The sequence below is a fragment of the Leucoraja erinacea genome, chromosome 3, assembly GCF_028641065.1.
Source record: "Leucoraja erinacea ecotype New England chromosome 3, Leri_hhj_1, whole genome shotgun sequence".
Classification (NCBI taxonomy): domain Eukaryota; kingdom Metazoa; phylum Chordata; class Chondrichthyes; order Rajiformes; family Rajidae; genus Leucoraja; species Leucoraja erinaceus.
This window is the reverse complement of record NC_073379.1, coordinates 99,356,716-99,376,290: the sequence shown is the minus strand read 5'-3', so window position 1 is coordinate 99,376,290 and position 19,575 is coordinate 99,356,716. Positions and strand designations below refer to the sequence as shown.

General features: G+C 42.9%; 1 protein-coding gene across 6 annotated transcripts in view; it reads right to left on the bottom strand.

Annotated features, from left to right (window-relative positions):
- chd1 (chromodomain helicase DNA binding protein 1) overlaps window positions 1–19,575 on the bottom strand; it is a 142,507-nt gene that overhangs the window by 9,670 nt on the left and 113,262 nt on the right. For all 6 annotated transcript variants that reach the window (XM_055633274.1, XM_055633271.1, XM_055633276.1 and 3 more), the window contains 6 exons: window positions 18,280–18,418; window positions 15,615–15,765; window positions 8,683–8,802; window positions 6,809–6,946; window positions 2,647–2,901; window positions 1,803–1,934 (listed from right to left, as the gene is read on the bottom strand). In XM_055633274.1, the coding sequence (XP_055489249.1) occupies window positions 1,803–1,934; window positions 2,647–2,901; window positions 6,809–6,946; window positions 8,683–8,802; window positions 15,615–15,765; window positions 18,280–18,418 (935 nt within the window). The remainder of the gene's footprint in view (window positions 1–1,802; window positions 1,935–2,646; window positions 2,902–6,808; window positions 6,947–8,682; window positions 8,803–15,614; window positions 15,766–18,279; window positions 18,419–19,575) is intronic.

The following is a 19,575-nucleotide window of genomic DNA, read 5'->3' as shown; positions in this document are numbered from 1 at the left end:
TTGGCTTTCATAACAAGAGGAGTTGAGTATAGGAGTAAAGAGGTCCTTCAGGGCCCTAGTGAGACCACTCTTGGAGTATTGTGTGCAGTTTTGGTCCCCTAATTTGAGGAAGGACAGTCTTGCTATTGAGGGAGTGCAGCGTAGGTTTACAAGTTTAATTCCCGGCATGGCGAGACTGTCATATGCTGAGAGAATGGAGCGGCTGGGCTTGTATACTCTGGAGTTTAGAAGGATGAGAGGATATCTTATTGAAACATGTAAGATTATCAAGGGTTTGGACATGCTAGAGGCAGGAAACATGTTCCCAATGTTGGGGGAGTCCAGAACCAGGGGCCACAGTTTAAAAATAAGACATAAGGCGTCTAGGACAGAGATGAGGAAACACTTTTTCACACAGAGAGTTGTGAATCTGTGGAATTCGCTGCCTCAGAGGGTGGTGGAGGCCGGTTCTCTGGATACTTTCAAGAGAGAGCTAGATAGGGTTCTTAAAGATAGCGGAGTCAGGGGATATGGCGAGGCAGGAATGGAGTATTGATTGGGGATAATTAGCCATGATCACATTGAATGGTGATGCTGGCTTGAATGGCAGAATGGCCTCCTGCTGCACCTATTGTCTATTGAGGTGCTGAGAGCTCTCTCATACCTGTATTAAGGAGGCATTTAAACACACCTGAGCAACTACAAATACCTGTGAAGCCATGTATCCCAAACATTATGGTGCCCTGAATTGGGGGGGATCTGTATAAACACGGCTGCAATTTCTACATAGTGAAACCAAAATGTATTAAAAAAATCTTTTAATAAAATCTGAAAATGTGCACTTTAAACACATGTGTTTTTGTCCTATTACAAATCTCAAATTGTGGAGTAGAGGCAAATAAAATAAATGATGGGTCTTTGTCCCAAACATTATGGAGGGCACTGTAAGCTGACAGCCCCAAGCAAAAACCATACCAGCTGAGTATAACTGCTTTTCCATAAAGTTAGAACTTGATCCAATTTATTTGGGAGATATCATTGTTTCCTTCCTTTCAAATGGAATTGTTATTAATAATTGTAAGATATAATGCAATCAGTCTGCTCAACATAATTATTTTTGGAACATTAATAACACTTAATAATATAGTTAACCAAGTCATGTATTTTGGAACAAACTATATTATTTTGCATGTAGGTGCTAAAACCAGCTCTAATATTATACACAACTTGATTAAGAACACTTTTTGTGCTCTGGCTCAGTATAGACTTAGAATGATCTCAGGATGCAGTTGATGTAGTAGAGCCAAAATTATTTTCCATCCTGAATGGTAATACTAGAATCTGACTAGAAAGGGGCTGTCAACTTGTATCAAAGTCTTAGATCAACTGTCAGATTCCTTTTACATTTGTCACATGAAAGCAAGTGGAGGTGAGTACATGTTTTAAAGGTAGTAATTATTATAGTATAGAATCAGATGGCGTTTAGTAGCGTGGTGTCAAGACACCAACCTCTCCCTCAATATCAACATAGCAAAATAGCTGGTCATCAACCTCAGAGCACGGCGTGGATTACACGTCCCAGTCTACATCAATGGTGCTGAAAAGCTGAGATGGTCAACAACTTCAAGTTTCTAAGCGTAAATATCACCTACAATTTGTACTAGTCCAACCATATTTGTGCCATGGCCAAGAAAGCACATGAGTGCCTCTATTCCCTCAGACGGCTAAGGAAATATGGCGCATCTCCAATTGAAACAAAAAGTATGCAAGTTAACTTTACGAAATGCGTATGATTTGCAGTCAACATCATCATTTGTACTTACAATACTAAATGTATTCTGATCGAGTTCTTCTGTCTCTTCTGTGATAGGAGCTGGATCATTGCTTGCTGGAAAATGAACTAGGGCATCAGTCTTTTTAGACTTCTCCTTTGCGTCTGGCTTAGCTTCAATTATCTACATCAAACAGAGTAACTCATTAGCAGCAGCATTAGACCAAAGGGAAAGCTTACATTTCTAGGAAACCACAAAGCATTCATCATTCTCCACATTATCTAACAGAATTCTATTTCTAATTAGAATTACTGTCTTGTGCCTCAATTCTAACCAGTAATTTCTTCAACTAAGTTTCTTTTCAGCATTTGTAAATGTACAATGGAATTCACTTCCATCTATAGACAATTGGCTTTGCTAATAGGTCCATCAAATTCTTCGTTTTCCCCATCTCTATCAACCCACTTCATTCTCATGTTGAATTTTCCATTTGAAAGTGCAACCCCTTCACTGCATACACCATTAAACAGCCCACTGCCCATTCACTCCAAACAATCTATACTATTTGTCCACAGTCCTGAAAAAATGGGTGACCTGTTAACCTGGTACATTTCAACATGGGAAATTTTCTATAAAAGAGTGAACAACTTAAACTTTCCAATTCATGATTGTCATTTGATAAAAAACCTACATAATTGAACACAACGGCCACATCACAATATGGTGATATATAAATGAATGTGAATACAATATGCTAATACATAAATGGACAAGCAAACATCAGTCATTTTTATGGAGGTTACTTTGATTGAAATTCAGTTCAATGTAAATGTAAATAAGAATACAATTCTACATGGTTCCATATCCAGCACCTTTTTATCAAATACTGTTTTACCTTCTCTTCTTTTGCTTCTTTATCTTTATGAATAGGTTCTTTATCTTTCTCCTCTTTTTCTTTTATTTCTTTCTTGACATGTTTTTCTTTTGTTTCTTTCTTTTCTTCCTTTTTGTCTTTTCTAGTTTCTTTTGCTTCTTTTTTGATCTCTTTCTCTTCAGATTCTCTTTTAGCTACAATTTCCTGTTCTTTCTCTTCAACATCTCTTTCTGCTTTCAATTTCTTTTTTGTGGGTTTTGCTCCAGCAGCATCATCCTACAAATAAAAGGCAGAATATTCACCTGTGTCTGCTGCTTCTATTCTGTATCACACCAAAGCATAGGCATCTTTCACCCGAGCCAATCTTTTGGCTCCTGATGGTCTCCAATTCTAGATTTGCATCTTGTATTCATTTCCCATCTGTCCCAAGCTATACTCTGTTCATTTTCCCTTAAACTTTCCATTTGACATGAACTAATCTCTGAGCTCAGCTGTTATCGGCGTGTCAAAGCTACACATTGATGGATTTAATTAAAGACCTGGAATGAATGACAAGAGTTCAGTCTTCAGGTCTCTCCGCCACCTTCGGCATTCCAGAAAAGGCGATTTGTCTGTCCATCTCTCCCTGTTGCTAATATTCCCTGATACAGGCTTCATTACAATAGACAATAGGTGCAGGAGTAGGCCATTCGGGCCTTCGAGCCAGCTCCGCCATTCAATGTGATCATGCGTGATCATCCCTAATCAGTACCCCATTCCTGCCTTCTCCCCATATCCACTGACTCCGCTATCTTTAAGGGCCCTATCTAGCTCTCTCTTGAAAGTATCCAGAGAACCAGCCTCCACCGCCTTCCGAGGCAGAGAATTCCAGACTAACAACTCTCTGTGTGAAAAGAGAGAAGGAATGCGTGACATTTCGGGTCGAGATTCTTCTTCAGACATTCCTTCTGTCCAGAGATGCTGCCTGTCCCGCTGAGTTACTGCAGCTTTTTGTGTCTATTTTCATTCTGGAAAACCTCCGCTGCACCCTTTCCAAAGCCTCCACATCCTTCCTGTAATATGGCGACCAGAAATGGAAACAATATTCCAAAAGCTGCTTAAACCAAAGTCCGAAAAATCTGTGCCATGACTTCTATACTCAATGCTTAGAACAATGAAGGCAAGCACTTCACATGCCTTCTTGACCACTCTATTTGCCACTTTCAGGGAGTTATGGACTTGGCCCCAAGATACCTCTGTACATCAATGCTGTCTTGCATTGCTGCAGATGCAAAGTGTTTTGCCATTAATTGTATAACTTACCCTTACATTCAACCACCCAAACTGCAACACCTCGCATTTGCTCACATTAAATTCAAGTCAAGTCACATTTATTGATATAGCACATTTAATAAACAACTCTCGTTGGCCAAAGTGCTTTACGTTTGTTATAAGAATAGTATAAACAAACAAACTACATACATATAACCCTCGCTCAGTGGATGTCAGGAAAGGCTTGGGAGTATAAATATGTTTTTAGTCTTCACTTAAAGGAGTCGATGAAGGGGGCAGTTCTGATGGGAAGGGGGATGCTGTTCCACAGTCTAGGAGCTGCAACCGCAAAGGCGCGGTCGCCCCTAAACTTATGCCTAGACCGCGGGATATTCAGCAGCCCCAAGTCGGCCGATCTGAGAGGTGGTGGTGGGTGAGAAGACTTTTAATGTAGGAGTGGTGGGTGAGAAGACTTTTAATGTAGGAGGGGGCAAGCCCATTGAGGGCTTTTGGAGACATGGGACAGGGAGGGTGCCAGTTGAGAGTTGCAGTAAATGTATACAGAACTGCACAGGGAGACAGTGGGGAGGGGCCAGGATCGGGGTGATGTGATCCCTTTTCCGGGTGCCGTCAGGAGTCTCGCTGCAGCGTTTTGGACCAGTTGCAGGCGGGACAGGGAAGATTGGCTGATACCAGTGTAAAGAGAGTTGCAGTAATCTAGGCGGGAGGAGATTAAATGTGTAGATGATCTTTTCGATATCATCAAAGAGGAGGAATTGTTTTATTTTAGCTATTTTTTTCGTCCGAAGTCCTGAAAGAAGCTAGCGTCGGTTTTACCACGGCATTGAGGTGAGGGTTGTTTGCGCGGGAAATTTCATCTGCTGCTGCTGAGTCAAATACGATACACAGTGGACGTGAGTCCGAGGTTTTTGACGTGAGCAAATTGTGAGTAGTGGGGACCCCTTCCCTCCCCTCTCCAATTGGCTTTCCAAGCTTCACGTCGGAGCTATCAGTTTTGATCGACCGGCCCCGAGGGCAAGCACGAGATCCCAGAGACGACCTCAGACGTTCCAACTCTCATTTAGCTGATGGAGGAAGTCTTCTGGGCCATGAGGGGGCCAGCTCGGGCTATGATCTCACGGCACCCCCTGTACAGGGGTAAGTTGTTGCAGTTGCAGATTTGTACATTGGTTTTCCAGGGGGGTGACCGGAGACTTCAGGACCATTTTGACTGCAACACGGAGATTTAGCCCCGCTCCAACTCCGAACCCGGGTTGCAGATGAGGGGGCACAGCTCGGGCTGTGGGCGAACTGCCACTTGTCGCTGTAGCGGCGCATCGGGGAGCGGGTTCTTGTTGGTCCTGACGTCTCCGGCCGTCCCCCTGGACAGGAGCTGAGAGACGTCAGGACCACCAGAAGCCGCTCCCCGATACAGCGACAAGTGGCAGTTATACCCGGGTTCCTCTGGAGTTGGAGCGGGGCTGGGCTATATATCCCAGAGACTCACAGCCATACAACTCTAGCCCAGCCCCGCTATCCAGAGGAAAACTGCGAATACATCGGGACCACCAGAAGCCGCTCCCCGATGGGTCGCTACGGCGACAAGTGGCAGTTACAGCCCGAGCTGTGCCCTCTCATCGGGACACCGACCCCCAGCAGTGCAAGGAGATCCCAGCAACTCCAGATCCCTGTCCAAGTCCAACTGCTGACTAAGGTTCTTGTTCTTTGTCGCGCAGCTCTGGCCGAACTCCCCTCGGGGAGCGGATTCCTCAGAGTTGGGGGGGGGGGGGGGGGAAGAAGGGTCTCGATCCCCGAAACGAGGGCGGCCCCATTCGGTCAGTCCTCGAAAGGGGAACTAAATCCCCTTCATAAAAGAGAAGCCGAGGGTACATTGCGTGGGAGAGTGACAAAGTTGAGTGAGCATTGTGGCCCTCAGAGGTGAGTTACTCCTGGAAGAAAGGGGAACAGCATTTTGTGTCTACCTGTAAAACTCCACTGGACACAAACCTCCAGCTTGAATATCGTCCTTCCACCACGGCCTTCTATCATTAAGCCAGCTCTGAATCTGTACATCCAAGTCACTGTTGATCCTGTGCATTCTAATCTTCCAAATCAGGCTACCATGGAGCTTCATCAAATACCATACTAAATTCCACACAGACAAAATGCATGGATTTTAGTAAAGCATTTGATAAAGCCCCCAGGATGGAAAAATTAAATACTCGAGGGCACAGCTTTAAGGTGAGAGGAGCAAAATTTAAAGGAGGTGTCCGAGGCAAGTTTTTTTTTGTTTACAGAAAGTGGCGAGTGCCTGGAATTGACTATAGACACTGCCGTGGTGGTGGTTGAGGCAGATGTGATAGTAAATTTAAGAAACTTTTGGATAGGCACATGAATATGCAGAGAATGGATGAATATGGTTTATATGCAGATAGACAACAGTTGTCTTGGCATCATATTCAGCATAGACATTGTGGGCTGTTCCTGTGCTGTACTGATTTACGTTCTACGTCAAAAATAGAACAACTTCAACAAAAAACAAACTATTGGAAGAATTCAGCAGGCCAGGCAGCATCTGTGGACAGACATTCCAGATCGGGACTCTTTTAGCTCTACGATTCCAATATCACCATTCTCTTGGGAGAATGGACAAATTAAATGTTGCCAGTGCCTAGCTGTGGGAAATTGACATCACAGATGAGATCAGACAAGAAACCAGAATGACGAATGTGCTTAAAAAATAAAATGCTATAAATAAGTAGTGGGTCAGGAGGCATCTGTGGAGAGATGAGCAGTCAAGTTTTCAAGTTGATTATCTTTAATCAGAACCTTAAATCAGCAAGACTGTCATGTGAAGTTCTGTATGGGGCTGCAGACACAAAGCTGGGTTGTCCAGTTTACAATAGTAAATTTTCAATTTTAGACTGCATACCTTGATCTCTCCTTCCTCATCTGAGCTCTTGACTGAAGGTGGTGCCGGTGATGATGAATCGCTTTTAACTACTTCTACTTTCACAATCTTTACCACTTTATTTCGTTTGTTCCTTGGCTTCCTTTTTTTCGAATTAGCCTTTTCAAAATAAATCACAAAATAAGTGCGAGAAAATAGGAGTTCAAAACAGCTAGGAGATGACGTGGCAACAAACAGGACTCCGCGATGGTATGTTGATTCCTTTGCGCAGGGTTCTGGATGTCTTGGAGTAGCTGCAAAACATTTGCACAAATGACACAAGTAGAAAAAGGAATGAGGTCCTCCAGAATGACTACAGGGAATCAGGTAATTTTTTTAAAAGCAGGTCCCAAGGGTGGTAATGTCCAGATTATTCCCAGTGCCACATGTCAGTAGTGATAGGAATAAGAAGACAGGTCAGGTAAGTGCATGGATGAAGGGTTAGTACAAGCGGCAGAGATTCAGAGTTTTGCACCTTTGGATTTTCTTCTGGGGCGGAGGTAACCTGTACAAAGGGAGAGGTTGGGCAGGCTAGAACTTTATTCCTTGGATTGCAGGAGGTCAAGTGGTGATCGTATTAGAGGACTAGTTCGTTAGGGCATCTTGGTCCACTTGGACGAGTTGGACTGAACAGTTGTAAGACGATGACTGATTCCACAATTTGCATATTTAATCAATCGGAATACCCAGCAATAATTGCCCAGACTGAACGAGTTAACTGCAGGAGAGGGAGCATTAGAAATTAAGGTAAATTACATATTTAAATTTTTGAAATGGGTTCCCCAAGGGGTGGAAGAGAAACAACTACCATGTCTTGCAAAATAATCCTCTGCCCTTTCTTCCACATCCACGAAACCTCATCAGAAATTGCCTCACAATCATGCATATAGCTCAAGCATCAAAATATATAACTATGTTCTCTGAACATGGATGTGGAGAGGATGTTTCCACTATTGGGACTAGATGTCAGCCTCTGAATTAAAGGATGTTCTTCTAGGAAGGAGATGAGGAACCATTTATTTAGTCAGAGGGTGGAATTCTTTGCCACAGAAGGCTGTGGAGGACAGGTCAATGGATATCTTAAAGGCAGAGAAGGATTCTTGATTAGTACATAGATACATAGAAAATAGGTGCAGGTAGGCCATTCGGGAGTAGGCCATTCAATATGATCATGGCTGATCATCCAACTCAGTATCCCGTACCTGCCTTCTCTCCATACCCCCCCGATCCCTTTAGCCACAAGGGCCACATCTAACTCCCTCTTAAATATAGCCAATGATCTGGCCTCAACTACCCTCTGTGGCAGAGAGTTCCAGAGATTCACCACTCTGTGTGTGAAAAATGTTTTTCTCATCTCGGTCTTAAAGGATTTCCCCTCTATCCTTAAGCTGTGACCCCTTGTCCTGGACTTCCCCAACATCGGGAACAATCTTCCTGCATCTAGCCTATCCAACCCCTTAAGAATTTTGTAAGTTTCGATAAGATCCCCCCTCAATCTCCTAAATTATAGCGAGTACAAGCCGAGTCTATCCAGTCTGTGTCAGAGGTTATGGGGAGAAGGCAGGAGAATGGGATTAGGAGGGAGAGATAGATCTGCCATGATTGAATGGTGGAGTAGATTTGATGGGCCGAATGGCCTAATGCTACTCCTATCACTTATGACATCAAAAGTCTATTGCCACTGAGGCAGCATAATATTGCAGAAGTTTACCAAGAATAAATGTGACGTTGATTTGTCACTCGCATCCCGTGAACAAATAGACTTTTATTAGCATTCATACGACCTCAACTGCTGACAGAAATAGATGAATGATGCAGATAACTTGAAACAGTAAATACTGTAATGCACTGTGTACCTCAGCAAGCCTTTGTGCTTCCTTTCTGGCCAGATCTTTACTTAGAAGTTTGATGAGGTAGTCAGCTCGGGTCTGCAATTGTTTGGCCTGGGGTTTTTTATCCGGATCATCAGGCAAAATCTAAACACAAAAACATGTTGGAACAATTAACATTAAAAGCAAAGAGATCAACAAGTACAGGTACACAACTTCCTGAAAGTGGCGAGTCAGGTGGAAAGTATGGTGAACGAGTTTGACACAGCCTTTATTGGGAAGGGTATGGAGTACAAAAGTTGGAACATCCTGTTGCTAATTTCAAGAATTAAAGGATGCATATGATTGCCATGAGCATAGAAATCTTAAAGAATATTATAAATACAAGTGCATAAAATCATGAGAGGAATAGATCGGGTGGATGCACAGAATCTCTTGCCCAAAGTAAGGGAATCGAGGACCAGAGGACATACATTCAAGGTGAAGGGGAAAAGATTTAATAGGAATCCGAGGTAGACAAAAATGCTGGAGAGACAAAAATTCCTCTCATGATCTATACTCAGTAACCTACTATACATAGTTCCCTGAAAGTGGCCATGCAGGCCGACAGTGGCAAAGAAAGTGTAGGAAGGAACTGCAGATGCTGATGTCTTAATCCAAAACGTCACCCATTCCTTCTATCCAGAAATGCTGCTGTCTCTGAGTTACTTCAGCTTTTTGTGTCTATCTTGGTGGCAAAGGTGTTTGGCATACTGCCTTCATTGGTCAAGATACTGAGTACAGGGGTCGGGATGGCATATTACAGCTGTATATGTTGTTGTTGAGACCACACTTAGGGCAGCACAGTGGCGCAGCAGTAGAGTTGTTGCCTCACAGCACCAGAGACCCGGGTTCAATCCTGACTATGTGTGATGCCTGCACGAGCTTACACGTTCTCCCTGTAACTGCGTGGGGTTTCATCAGGTGCTCCGGTTTCCTCCCACACTCCAAATACGTACAGGTTTGTAGGTTAATTGGTTTCAGTAAAATTGTCCCTAGTGTGCAGGATAGTGTTAGTGTACGGGGTGATCACTGGTCGGCGCAGACTCAGTGGGTCAAGGGGACAGTTTCCACATTGTATCTCTAAAGTTGAAAGACCAATGAAGGCTAAAATACCAAAAGCCTTCTTGACCACCCTATCTACCTGTGACACCAGTTTCAGTATACCATGTGCCAGTACTCCTGGATCCCCCTGATATACAACAATTCCCAGGACCCTACCATTCGCTTTGAAGGTCCTACCAACATTTAACATTCTGAAAAGCACCCTTCCTTGACCTCACCATCTCCATCGCAGGGGATAGACTTCTGACCGACATACACTACAAACCCACTGACTCACATGGCTATCTGGAATACACGTCTTCCCACCCTGCCCCCTGTAAGGACTCCATCCCCTACTCCCAATTCCTCCGTCTACACCGCATCTGCTCCCAGGATGAGACGTTCCACACCAGGGCATCGGAAATGTCCTCGCTCTTCAGGGAATGGGGATTCCCCTCCTCCACCATAGATGAGGCTCGCACCAGGGTCTCTTCCATACCCCGCAACACTGCTCTCTCTCCCCATCCCCGCACTCAAAACAAGGGCAGAGTCCCCCTGGTCCTCACCTTTCACCCTACCAGCCGGCAAATACAACAAATCATCCTCCGCCATTTTCGCCACCTCAAACTTGACCCCACCACTCGCCACATTTTCCCATCTCCCCCCCATGTCTGCCTTCCGCAAAGACCGCTCCCTCCGCAACTCCCTTGTCAATTCTTCCCTTCCCTCCCATACCACCCCCTCCCCGGGCACTTTCCGTTGCAACCGCAAGAAATGCAACACCTGTCCCTTTACCTCCCCCCTCGACTCCATTCAAGGACCCAAGCAGTCGTTCCAGGTGCGACAAAGGTTCACCTTTATCTTCTCCAACCTCATCTACTGCATCCACTGCTCTAGATGCCAGCTGATTTACATCGGTGAGACTAAGCGGAGGTTGGGCGATCGTTTCGCCGAACACCTCTGCTCGGTCCGCAATAACCTACCTGAACTCCCGGTGGCTCAGCACTTCAACTCCCCCTCCTATTCCCAATCCGACCTCTCTGTCCTGGGTCTCCTCCATTGCCAAAGTGAGCAACACCGGAAATTGGAGGAACAGCACCTCATACTCCGCTTGGGTAGCCTGCAGCCGGCGGGCATGAGCATTAAATTCTCCCAATTTTGCTAGCCCTTGCTGTCTCCTCCCCTTCCTTAACCCTCGAGCTGTCTCCTCCTATCCCCCCCGCCCTCGGGCTCCACCCCCTCCCCTTTTTCATTCCTTCTCCCCCCACCCCTATCAGTCTGAAGAAGGGTTTTGGCCCAAAACGTCACCTATTTCCTTCGTTCCATAGATGCTGCTGCACCCGCTGCGTTTCTCCAGCATTTTTGTGTACCTTCCACTACCACCCTCTGCCTTCTTCCATGAAGCCAATTTGATATCCAGTTTGCCAGCTCACCCAGGATCCCATGCGATCCAGGGTGAGCGAGGGGGACAGTGTTAGCTGTGAGGAGGATGCTAGGAGGCTGCAAGATGACTTGGATAGGCTGGGTGAGTGGGCAAATGTATGGCAGTTGCAGTATAATGTGAATGAGGTTATCCACTTTGGTGGCAAAAACAGGAAAGTAGACTATTACCTGAATGGTGGCCGATTAGGAAAAGGGGAGATGCAACGAGACCTGGGTGTCATGGTACACCAGTCATTGAAAGTAGGCATGCAGGTGCAGCAGGCAGTGAAGAAAGCGAATGGTATGTTAGCAATAATAGCAAAAGGATTTGAGTGCAGGAGCAGGGAGGTTCTACTGCAGTTGGACAGGGTCTTGGTGAGACTACACCTGGAGTATTGCGTACAGTTTTGGTATCCTAATCTGAGGAAGGACATTCTTGCCATAGAGGGAGTACAGAGGAGGTTCACCAGACTGATTCCTGGGATGTCAGGATTTTCATATGAAGAAAGACTGGATAGACTTGGCTTGTACTCACTAGAATTTAGAAGATTGAGGGGGGAATCTTATAGAAACTTACAAAATTCTTAAGGGGTTGGACAGGCTAGATGCAGAAAGATTGTTCCCGATGTTGGGGAAGTCCAGAACAAGGGGTCACAGTTTAAGGATAAAGGGGAAATCAGTGACTGAGGACTGAGATGAGAAAAACATTTTTTACACAGTGAATCTCTGGAATTCTCTGCCACAGAAGGTAGTTGAGCCCAGTTCATTGGCTATATTTAAGAGGGAGTTAGATGTGGCTCTTGTGGCTAAAGGGATCAGGGGGTATGGAGAGAAAGCAGGTACAGGATACTGAGTTGGATGATCATCCATGATCATATTGAATGGTGGTGCAGGCTCGAAGGGCCGAATGGCCCACTCCTGCACCTATTTTCTATGTTTCTATGATCTAACCTTCCTGAGCAACCATGATGCAGAACCTTAAAGTCCATATAGATCATGTGATAGGAGTAGAATTAGGTCATTCGACCCATCAAGTCTACTCTGCAATTCATTCATAGCTGATCTATCTCTCCATCCTAACCCCATTCTCCTGCCTTCTCCCCATAACCTCTGACTCCCGTACTAATCAAGAATCTATCTAACTCAGTGGGACAGGCAGCTTCTCTGGAGAGAAGGAATGGGTGAGGATTTTCAAAGGCTTTCTAAAAATCTAGGTATACAACATCCACTGACTCTCCTTTGTCTGTCCTGCTATTTACTTCAAAGAATTCCAGCAAATTTGTCAGGTAAGACCTCCCCTTCACAAAGCCATGCTGACTTTGGCCTACTTTAACATGACCTTTTATGTACTCCGTAACCTCATCCTTTATAATGGATTCTCAAATCTTACCAGCCACCAAAGTCAATTCGAGCAGAAATGCATCACACTTGGCCTGACAGACAATGCCTGAAGTAAACAGCCGATCAGAGATGAGAGGAAAATAATGTTTTATAACATGCTGGACAATATCAATGTTCAAATGAAAGCTAGGTTTGATCATTTCGGTGAGCTAACTTTCCTTGGTTTGGTCGAATTGCACAAAATTTTATGAAATGTCACAACATTTCGATGACACCAAACTGGAGAGCCTGGGTATGCAAGGTACTTTGACTTTGTTAGACTAAAAGCTGATCTTATCGGATTGTATAGTTCACAAATGGTGAGGAACGAATGCAAATCACCCAGACAGCTCCTCAGCTTTTTGACCCAGAATGATCAGATGCAGACGGTTCCCGAGGCGACAAAGTTACTCCAGCTGGTGCTCACTATACCAGCCACAACAGCGTCCGTTGAAAGGTCGTTCTCTGCTTTGAAACAACTCAAAACATATTCGGAATCGGACTGACCAAGGACGACTTTCATCCCTGGCAATCATCTCTACTGAGACGGAGAGACCGTTAAAACTAAAATAAAATAAAGTCTGCAACAAAGTAACTGACATCTTTGTCCAGAAGGATAGGCAAATGGACTTAATTTACAAGTAAAGGTAAGACCATGCAATATTTTTTTCATTTTGTGTTGAATGAGTATGAATGGTGGAACTGCATTTGCCTATAAAACGTGAATCGAATACGTAACTTACCTGTATGCGTGTGTTGTAAAGAATGCTGATATGAAATATGAAACATACGGTCGCCTAACCAATAGTCGTTGTGCAACCTGCCAATTGAATGGTGAATTTAATCTACCTCTATTGGGTTAATGTGTGTGTAAATCTGGCTCTGATACTAGCCAGTGCCTCCCCTGCCATTGACCTCACCGCACGTCACTGACTGATACTACTGACTCAGCGCAGGTTTTATACTTCATTCGGGCCATAGAAGATTTTCTTTGCTACGAAGAGTTACTCGCTTTGGGCACTCTTATGGGTAGAACACGAGGAATAGATTTCTTCAACAACTTTCAAGATAAATGTCGTGAAGTTGGACCCGATTTGATTAATTTAGTGAGTGTATGTACAGACGATGCACTTTCCATGACAGGAAAACGTGAAGGGTTTATTGCACAGATAAAAAAAGGTATTATCAGATCCAGATGCTCTAATTTCTTTTTATTCTATTTTACATCAGCAAAATCTCTGTGCTAAATCTACTATTTTAAGTGACACTTTGCAACACGTTATAAGTATTGTTAACTATATTTGTGCAAATGCAACACGGCATCGTCAGTTTCGTAATATGCTAAAAGTTGGACGATGAGGCATTCAGTGTGGATTTGCCGTATCATTGTCAAGTGCGTTGGCTATCGCAGGGACAGGTGTTAGCAAAATGTTTATCTTTGCTTGAACAGATAGTTAAATTTCGTGAAGAACAGAATCAGCAATGTGAATTATTGAAAGAAGATTTCTATATTCTGCATTTCTGTGTGATATCATGTCAAAGCAAAATGACGAATGTTTCTTTGCAAGGTAAAACTAAGTCTATATATGATATGTGGCAAAAAAAATCCAAGTATTTCGAAAAAAGCCATCTCTTTTCAAAACTCGTCTTCAAAATGAAATTTCAAATGAACATTTTCCCCAATTAGCGAAGGTCATTGATGAGCAGGAGGATTCATGCGAATCATTAGAAGAATACGCAGCTGTTATAGACATTAAAGAATACAATGAAAGGTCACTGGCTTTGAGAATCAAGACTCAAATTAGCATTTCAACCTCACCTAGTTGATGTCTCCAAGGCTCCTAAAGAACTAGATGGAATTGATTGAGCTCCCAGAAGATGACATTTTAAAGTCCTTATTTGACGCTAAGAAAGATCGGATTGAAATATGGAAAAATGCAATAGAATACCCACTTCTTCGGCAACATGCACGAAAAATGCTTTCTTGCTTTTCAACCACTTATTGCTCCGAATCTATTCTCCTACCCAACCCAAATGAAGACACCCTTAAGGCCACAAATGACGGATACCCATCTAGAAGATCAGCTGAAACTGCATAACTCCATGTTGCAACCAAATATTCAAATGCTTTCCCACAAAAAGCACACAACAAAGTCATTAAAAGGTTAGTAAACCTTAGAATTAACTTTTTTTTTCATTTTCTTGAAGTTAGTACATAGTAGTTAGATTTTTACAAAATAATGTACATTTTGAAGTATATCTAATTGAAGTTTCTTGGATGCGGCCTGATTACAGCTAACTTAATGCGGCATTAGACCATGAAAAGGTTCCCCACCCCTGGTATAGGCTTAAGGTGTGAGGGTAAAGATTTAAGGAGGATCTCGGGGCAACCTCTTCAGTCAGCGGACAGTCCTTATCTGAGATGAACCGTCAGAGAAAGTTACAGAAGCAGATACAATTACATTTGTTCAGATACATGGATAGTAAGGTTCAGAGGACTCTGGGCCAAATGGCGGTTCCATGAACAAGGTGAGCCAAAGAGCCTATTTCCATGCTATACTGCTCAATCTCTTTATAACATTTTACACCAGAAAATACATGTTGTAGAATTAAAATATCATCCCATTTATAACTTGTTGAAATTGATTCTATTTTTAGGTGATAACTACTGTCCAAATCAATTAAACTCATCTCAAAAAATCACTTTTTGTGTACTTTTCTTTTTCTTTTTCTGTACTTTTATTTCTATATTGCAATATACTACGGATTGACGCTAAACTGCATTTCGTTGTACCCGTACTTGTATTTGCGCAATGACATTAAAGTTGAATTGAATTCTTGAATTGAATTGAATTCTTTTATACTCTTCCTCCAACATATTGCTCCTTTATAGAACTGCTTTCCCCAACTGGTCTGGGTATTAATAACAATCTTAAGCTATAAAAATGAATTTAACAACACCATTTTGTCCCTTGTCCTTCTTCCCCCGCCAGTACCCAGGCAGAGAAAAATGCTATTTGAATAGACACCACGCGGAATTCAAAATCGGTCTGTTTTCTACAGCAATCTTGTACCTTGTGTGTTAAATTGAGGTCAGGATCCATTTTAATCATTTCCCAGCTGCCATATCCATATTCATAGATGCCTATTAAAAGATTGGCGTCATCTTCCTTGTTCCATTCCACATCAAAATGGGCGGCTTTCGTATGACACGGGATGGTATACCTGAGGTAGAACGTCACATGAAAAGCATGACATTTAAAGAGTGTACCGAGGTTGCACAATGATTGACAAATACAACATCACTTTTTGATTCAATGATTGCAATAATTGTCTCTCTGAAGTATCAAATAACTTACAAGCCAAAATAATCTACATTTACAATCTACAAGTCAAATCTACATCTTATTATTCTGTTTAATGAAAGCCAGAAACAATTATTCATGTGAATGGTTTCTGACCAGGGGACATTTCAGGCTTTACAATGCATTTTCCCAAAATATTCATGAAACAGATAATGGGGATCTATCTTACTATTAATTCATTTTTCTGTGTTCCTGGCTCTGTGGGCGACTCCCATTCCTTGATGCCCTGAAAGACTGTTGGACCTACTCTCTAAACCGAGCATCTACACCATTGTTGCTATTATGTTCTAGCATTTTAGATTTTGCGCCACTATGAGGAGGTGTTGGATGCCAGAGGGACAAAGGGAAGCTGTGTTACTCTTCTTACATTAAAAATGTATTTTTTCAAATGAACAGCCAGGTCCGCGATTTTGGCGCTGTTTGGAGGGGGCGGTTTTTAAAACGCGATTTTTTGGCTGTACTTTTCAGCCTAGTAAAATTGTGCAGCAAGACCCGGTCGCAAAAGGTATTAGCTGTCCCTCAATATAGTTGAGATATTACTATCTTACACTTTATGTCCATGCTATTATTCAAGGGAAAATATAGTTTGGAGCCAAATATGGTACAATGTTAGTGGTCGGGAGGAATTAGTGACTAGGAAGCTGTGTTACTCTACAGAGCCCTGTGTTCGGTCCCTTGCTTTTATGATATGTAACAATGATTTGGAAATAAACACACAGACTATTATAACATTTACAGAAGATTCCTGAATTATTGGTGTCATTAACAGTGAAGACAAAAGTTTTCAGCTGCAGAGAAATAATTCAGGAGCAGAAGAATGGTACATGGTATTCAATACAAAGAAATAAATTGAGTTGGTGCATTTTAGGAAGGCAAACAAGGTGAAGGGTCAGCGACACAGATCTGGGCCCAACCGACACCCCACCTCCCCTGGTACTTTGGCATATCAACTCCACTCGACAATGTGTAGGATAGAACCAGTTCACCCAGAGAAGGGAGCACCCGAGGCCAGGATTAAACCCAGGCCCCTGACACAGCAGGGAAGAAACTCCACCAGTGACGCAAAGAAGCCAAAAACCAGCATGTCTCCACAATGCAAGAGGTAACCCATGCTGCTGCACGGAGCACCCGAGATCGATCCACCAGTATCTCTGCGGCTGTAAGTTAGCAAGTCTATATTATGTATTTTGCACCTGGTATATGGTACATGGTATTCAATACATAGAAATAAATTGAGTCGGTGCATTTTAGGAAGGCAAACAAGGTGAAGGGTCTCGACTTGAAATGTCACCCATTCCTCTCCATAGATGGCTCGAAAGATTGAATGGCCTCCTCCTGCACCTATTTTCTATGCTGCCTGTCCCGCTGAGTTACTCCAGCAATTTGTGTCTATCTACAATATGACGCATGTTAGGTGCTACCATACCAAATAGCTTGGCAACAGAGGGGTCTTGTATTGCATGTTCTAAGATTCACGAGGCTGAAGAGATAGGAAAATAAGCTAGATAAGAAGGTGCAAGGAATATTTTCTTTTATTGACTCGATGATCAGAATACAAGGGCAAAGGGGGTCTGAAGTTGTTGTCAGGGCTGGTGAATATTAGGAGATTAAGCAGCTAACTTAGCAACCATGGAGATTGAAGGTAGATTTAAGATGTTACAAAAGATGATACAAAAGTTATAAGAGCCCCATTATCGCGGTGAATAAGGAGGACCATATAGTCATAGAGTGATACAGTGTGGAAACAGGCCCTTCGGCCCAACTTGCCCACACCGGCCAACAATGTCCCAGCTACACCAGTCCCACCTGCCCTGGTATGGTTCATATCCCTCCAAACCTGTCCTACCCATGTAACTGTCTAACTGCTGCCTCAAACTACCTCCTCTGGCAGCATGTTCCATACACCCACCACTCTTTGTGTGAAAAAGTTACCCCTCGGATTTCTATTAAATCTTTTCCCCTTCACAATAGACAATAGGTGCAGGAGTAGGCCATTCAGCACTTCGAGCCAGCAGCACCATTCAATGTGATCATGGCTGATCATCCCCAATCAGTACATCGTTCCTGCCTTCTCCACATATCCCCTGAGTCCGCTATCTTTAAGAGCCCTATCTAGCTCTCTCTTGAAAGTATCCAGAGAACCTTGAACCCATGTCCTCTGGTCCTCGATTCCTCTACTCTGGGCAAGGGACTCTACCCGATCTATTCCTCTCATGATTTTGTACAATTCTATAACATCCCCAAATGAGCATTAACATGTTAACATTGCACAGGGATTTTTTTAAATGATCTGAATCCAAGGCATTCGGAAGCTGCTTGGGAAAGTGAAACATCTATAAATGGAGAGAATAAAATTAATTTATTAAAAACTTACTTCTTCCTATCCTCTGGATCCAGTGGAATGGATTTGTGCAAAGGTGCCAGCTCCTCTTCATGCGCAATAACGAGTTTAGCATTCACCTGAACACCTGAGATGCGGAAGGTAGGTCCTTTCACTTTACCACGTCTGGCAGCTGTTTCAAAAGCAAAAGTTCACATGCTATCAAGGCAACAATAGCAGTACAAACATATTAAGTATTTGTGCATTTTTTGTCAGATGGGGAGGAGAACACAAAAAAGCAGAAAAGAAAATGAAATCCCTAATATTTCATGAAATACATTTGGGATATGGGCATGCATATTTACTGCTCATCTCAAGTTGCCTTTCAGTAGGCGGTAGTGAAGCAATTGTTCTCATTTTATGACGTAAGTGGTGTTTATAGCAAATAGTTAAATGAGTGATGTACATGCCTAAAAGGCTCAATCCCATAACTCTCCCGGCTACTGGAAAATTGACTTTTCCATTTGAAATTTTGACAAAAAATAAAATGTTACAATTGCATTGGATTTTACTGGAAAAGGCACGTATAGATGAAAAATGTGAAAATTAAAATTTAGACGAGGATTCCAAACCAGAATCTGCATTAAATCAAGTGAAATCAATGTTTTTAAAAAATGGCAAAAGTGCCAATACAGAGTGTGTATTTATCATAATGGACATCTTGCAAAGAAAGTGCTAGGGGTGGGCAATAATTGGCATTTTATCCAATAATGGACTTTCCTCAACAGTGGTTCACAAGGGCATGTATTTTAAAATATCTTTCTTAAAACCCACGGTATTACAATAATTCCCAACTCACAATAATTCTCAACAATGATACTCCACAAGGTTGCGTTCTCGGCCCATCACTATACTCTACACTCAAGACTGCATGCCCACATTCTGCTCTAACTCATTTTACAATTTTGTAGATGACACTGCTGTGGTGTGAGATGGAGTGCAGGAAGAGAGAGCTTAGTGTCAAGACAACAACCTCTCCCTCAAACCTCAACAAGACAGAGGAGCTAGTTATTGACCAGGAAGCGTGGTGGAATACATACCCCAATCAGCATTAATGATGCCAAAGTGGAAAATGTCAAGAGTTTCAAGGTCCTAGGCGTAAATTTCACCAACAATTTGTCCTGGACCAATCATATTTAAACCACAGCCAAAAAACGCACACCAACACCTCTAGTTCCTCAGGAGACGAAACAGGTTCAACATGTTTCCAACGATTCGTACCAATTTCTACACATGCACCATAGAACGCATACTATTGGATTGCATCACAGGGTTGCATGATAGAGATAC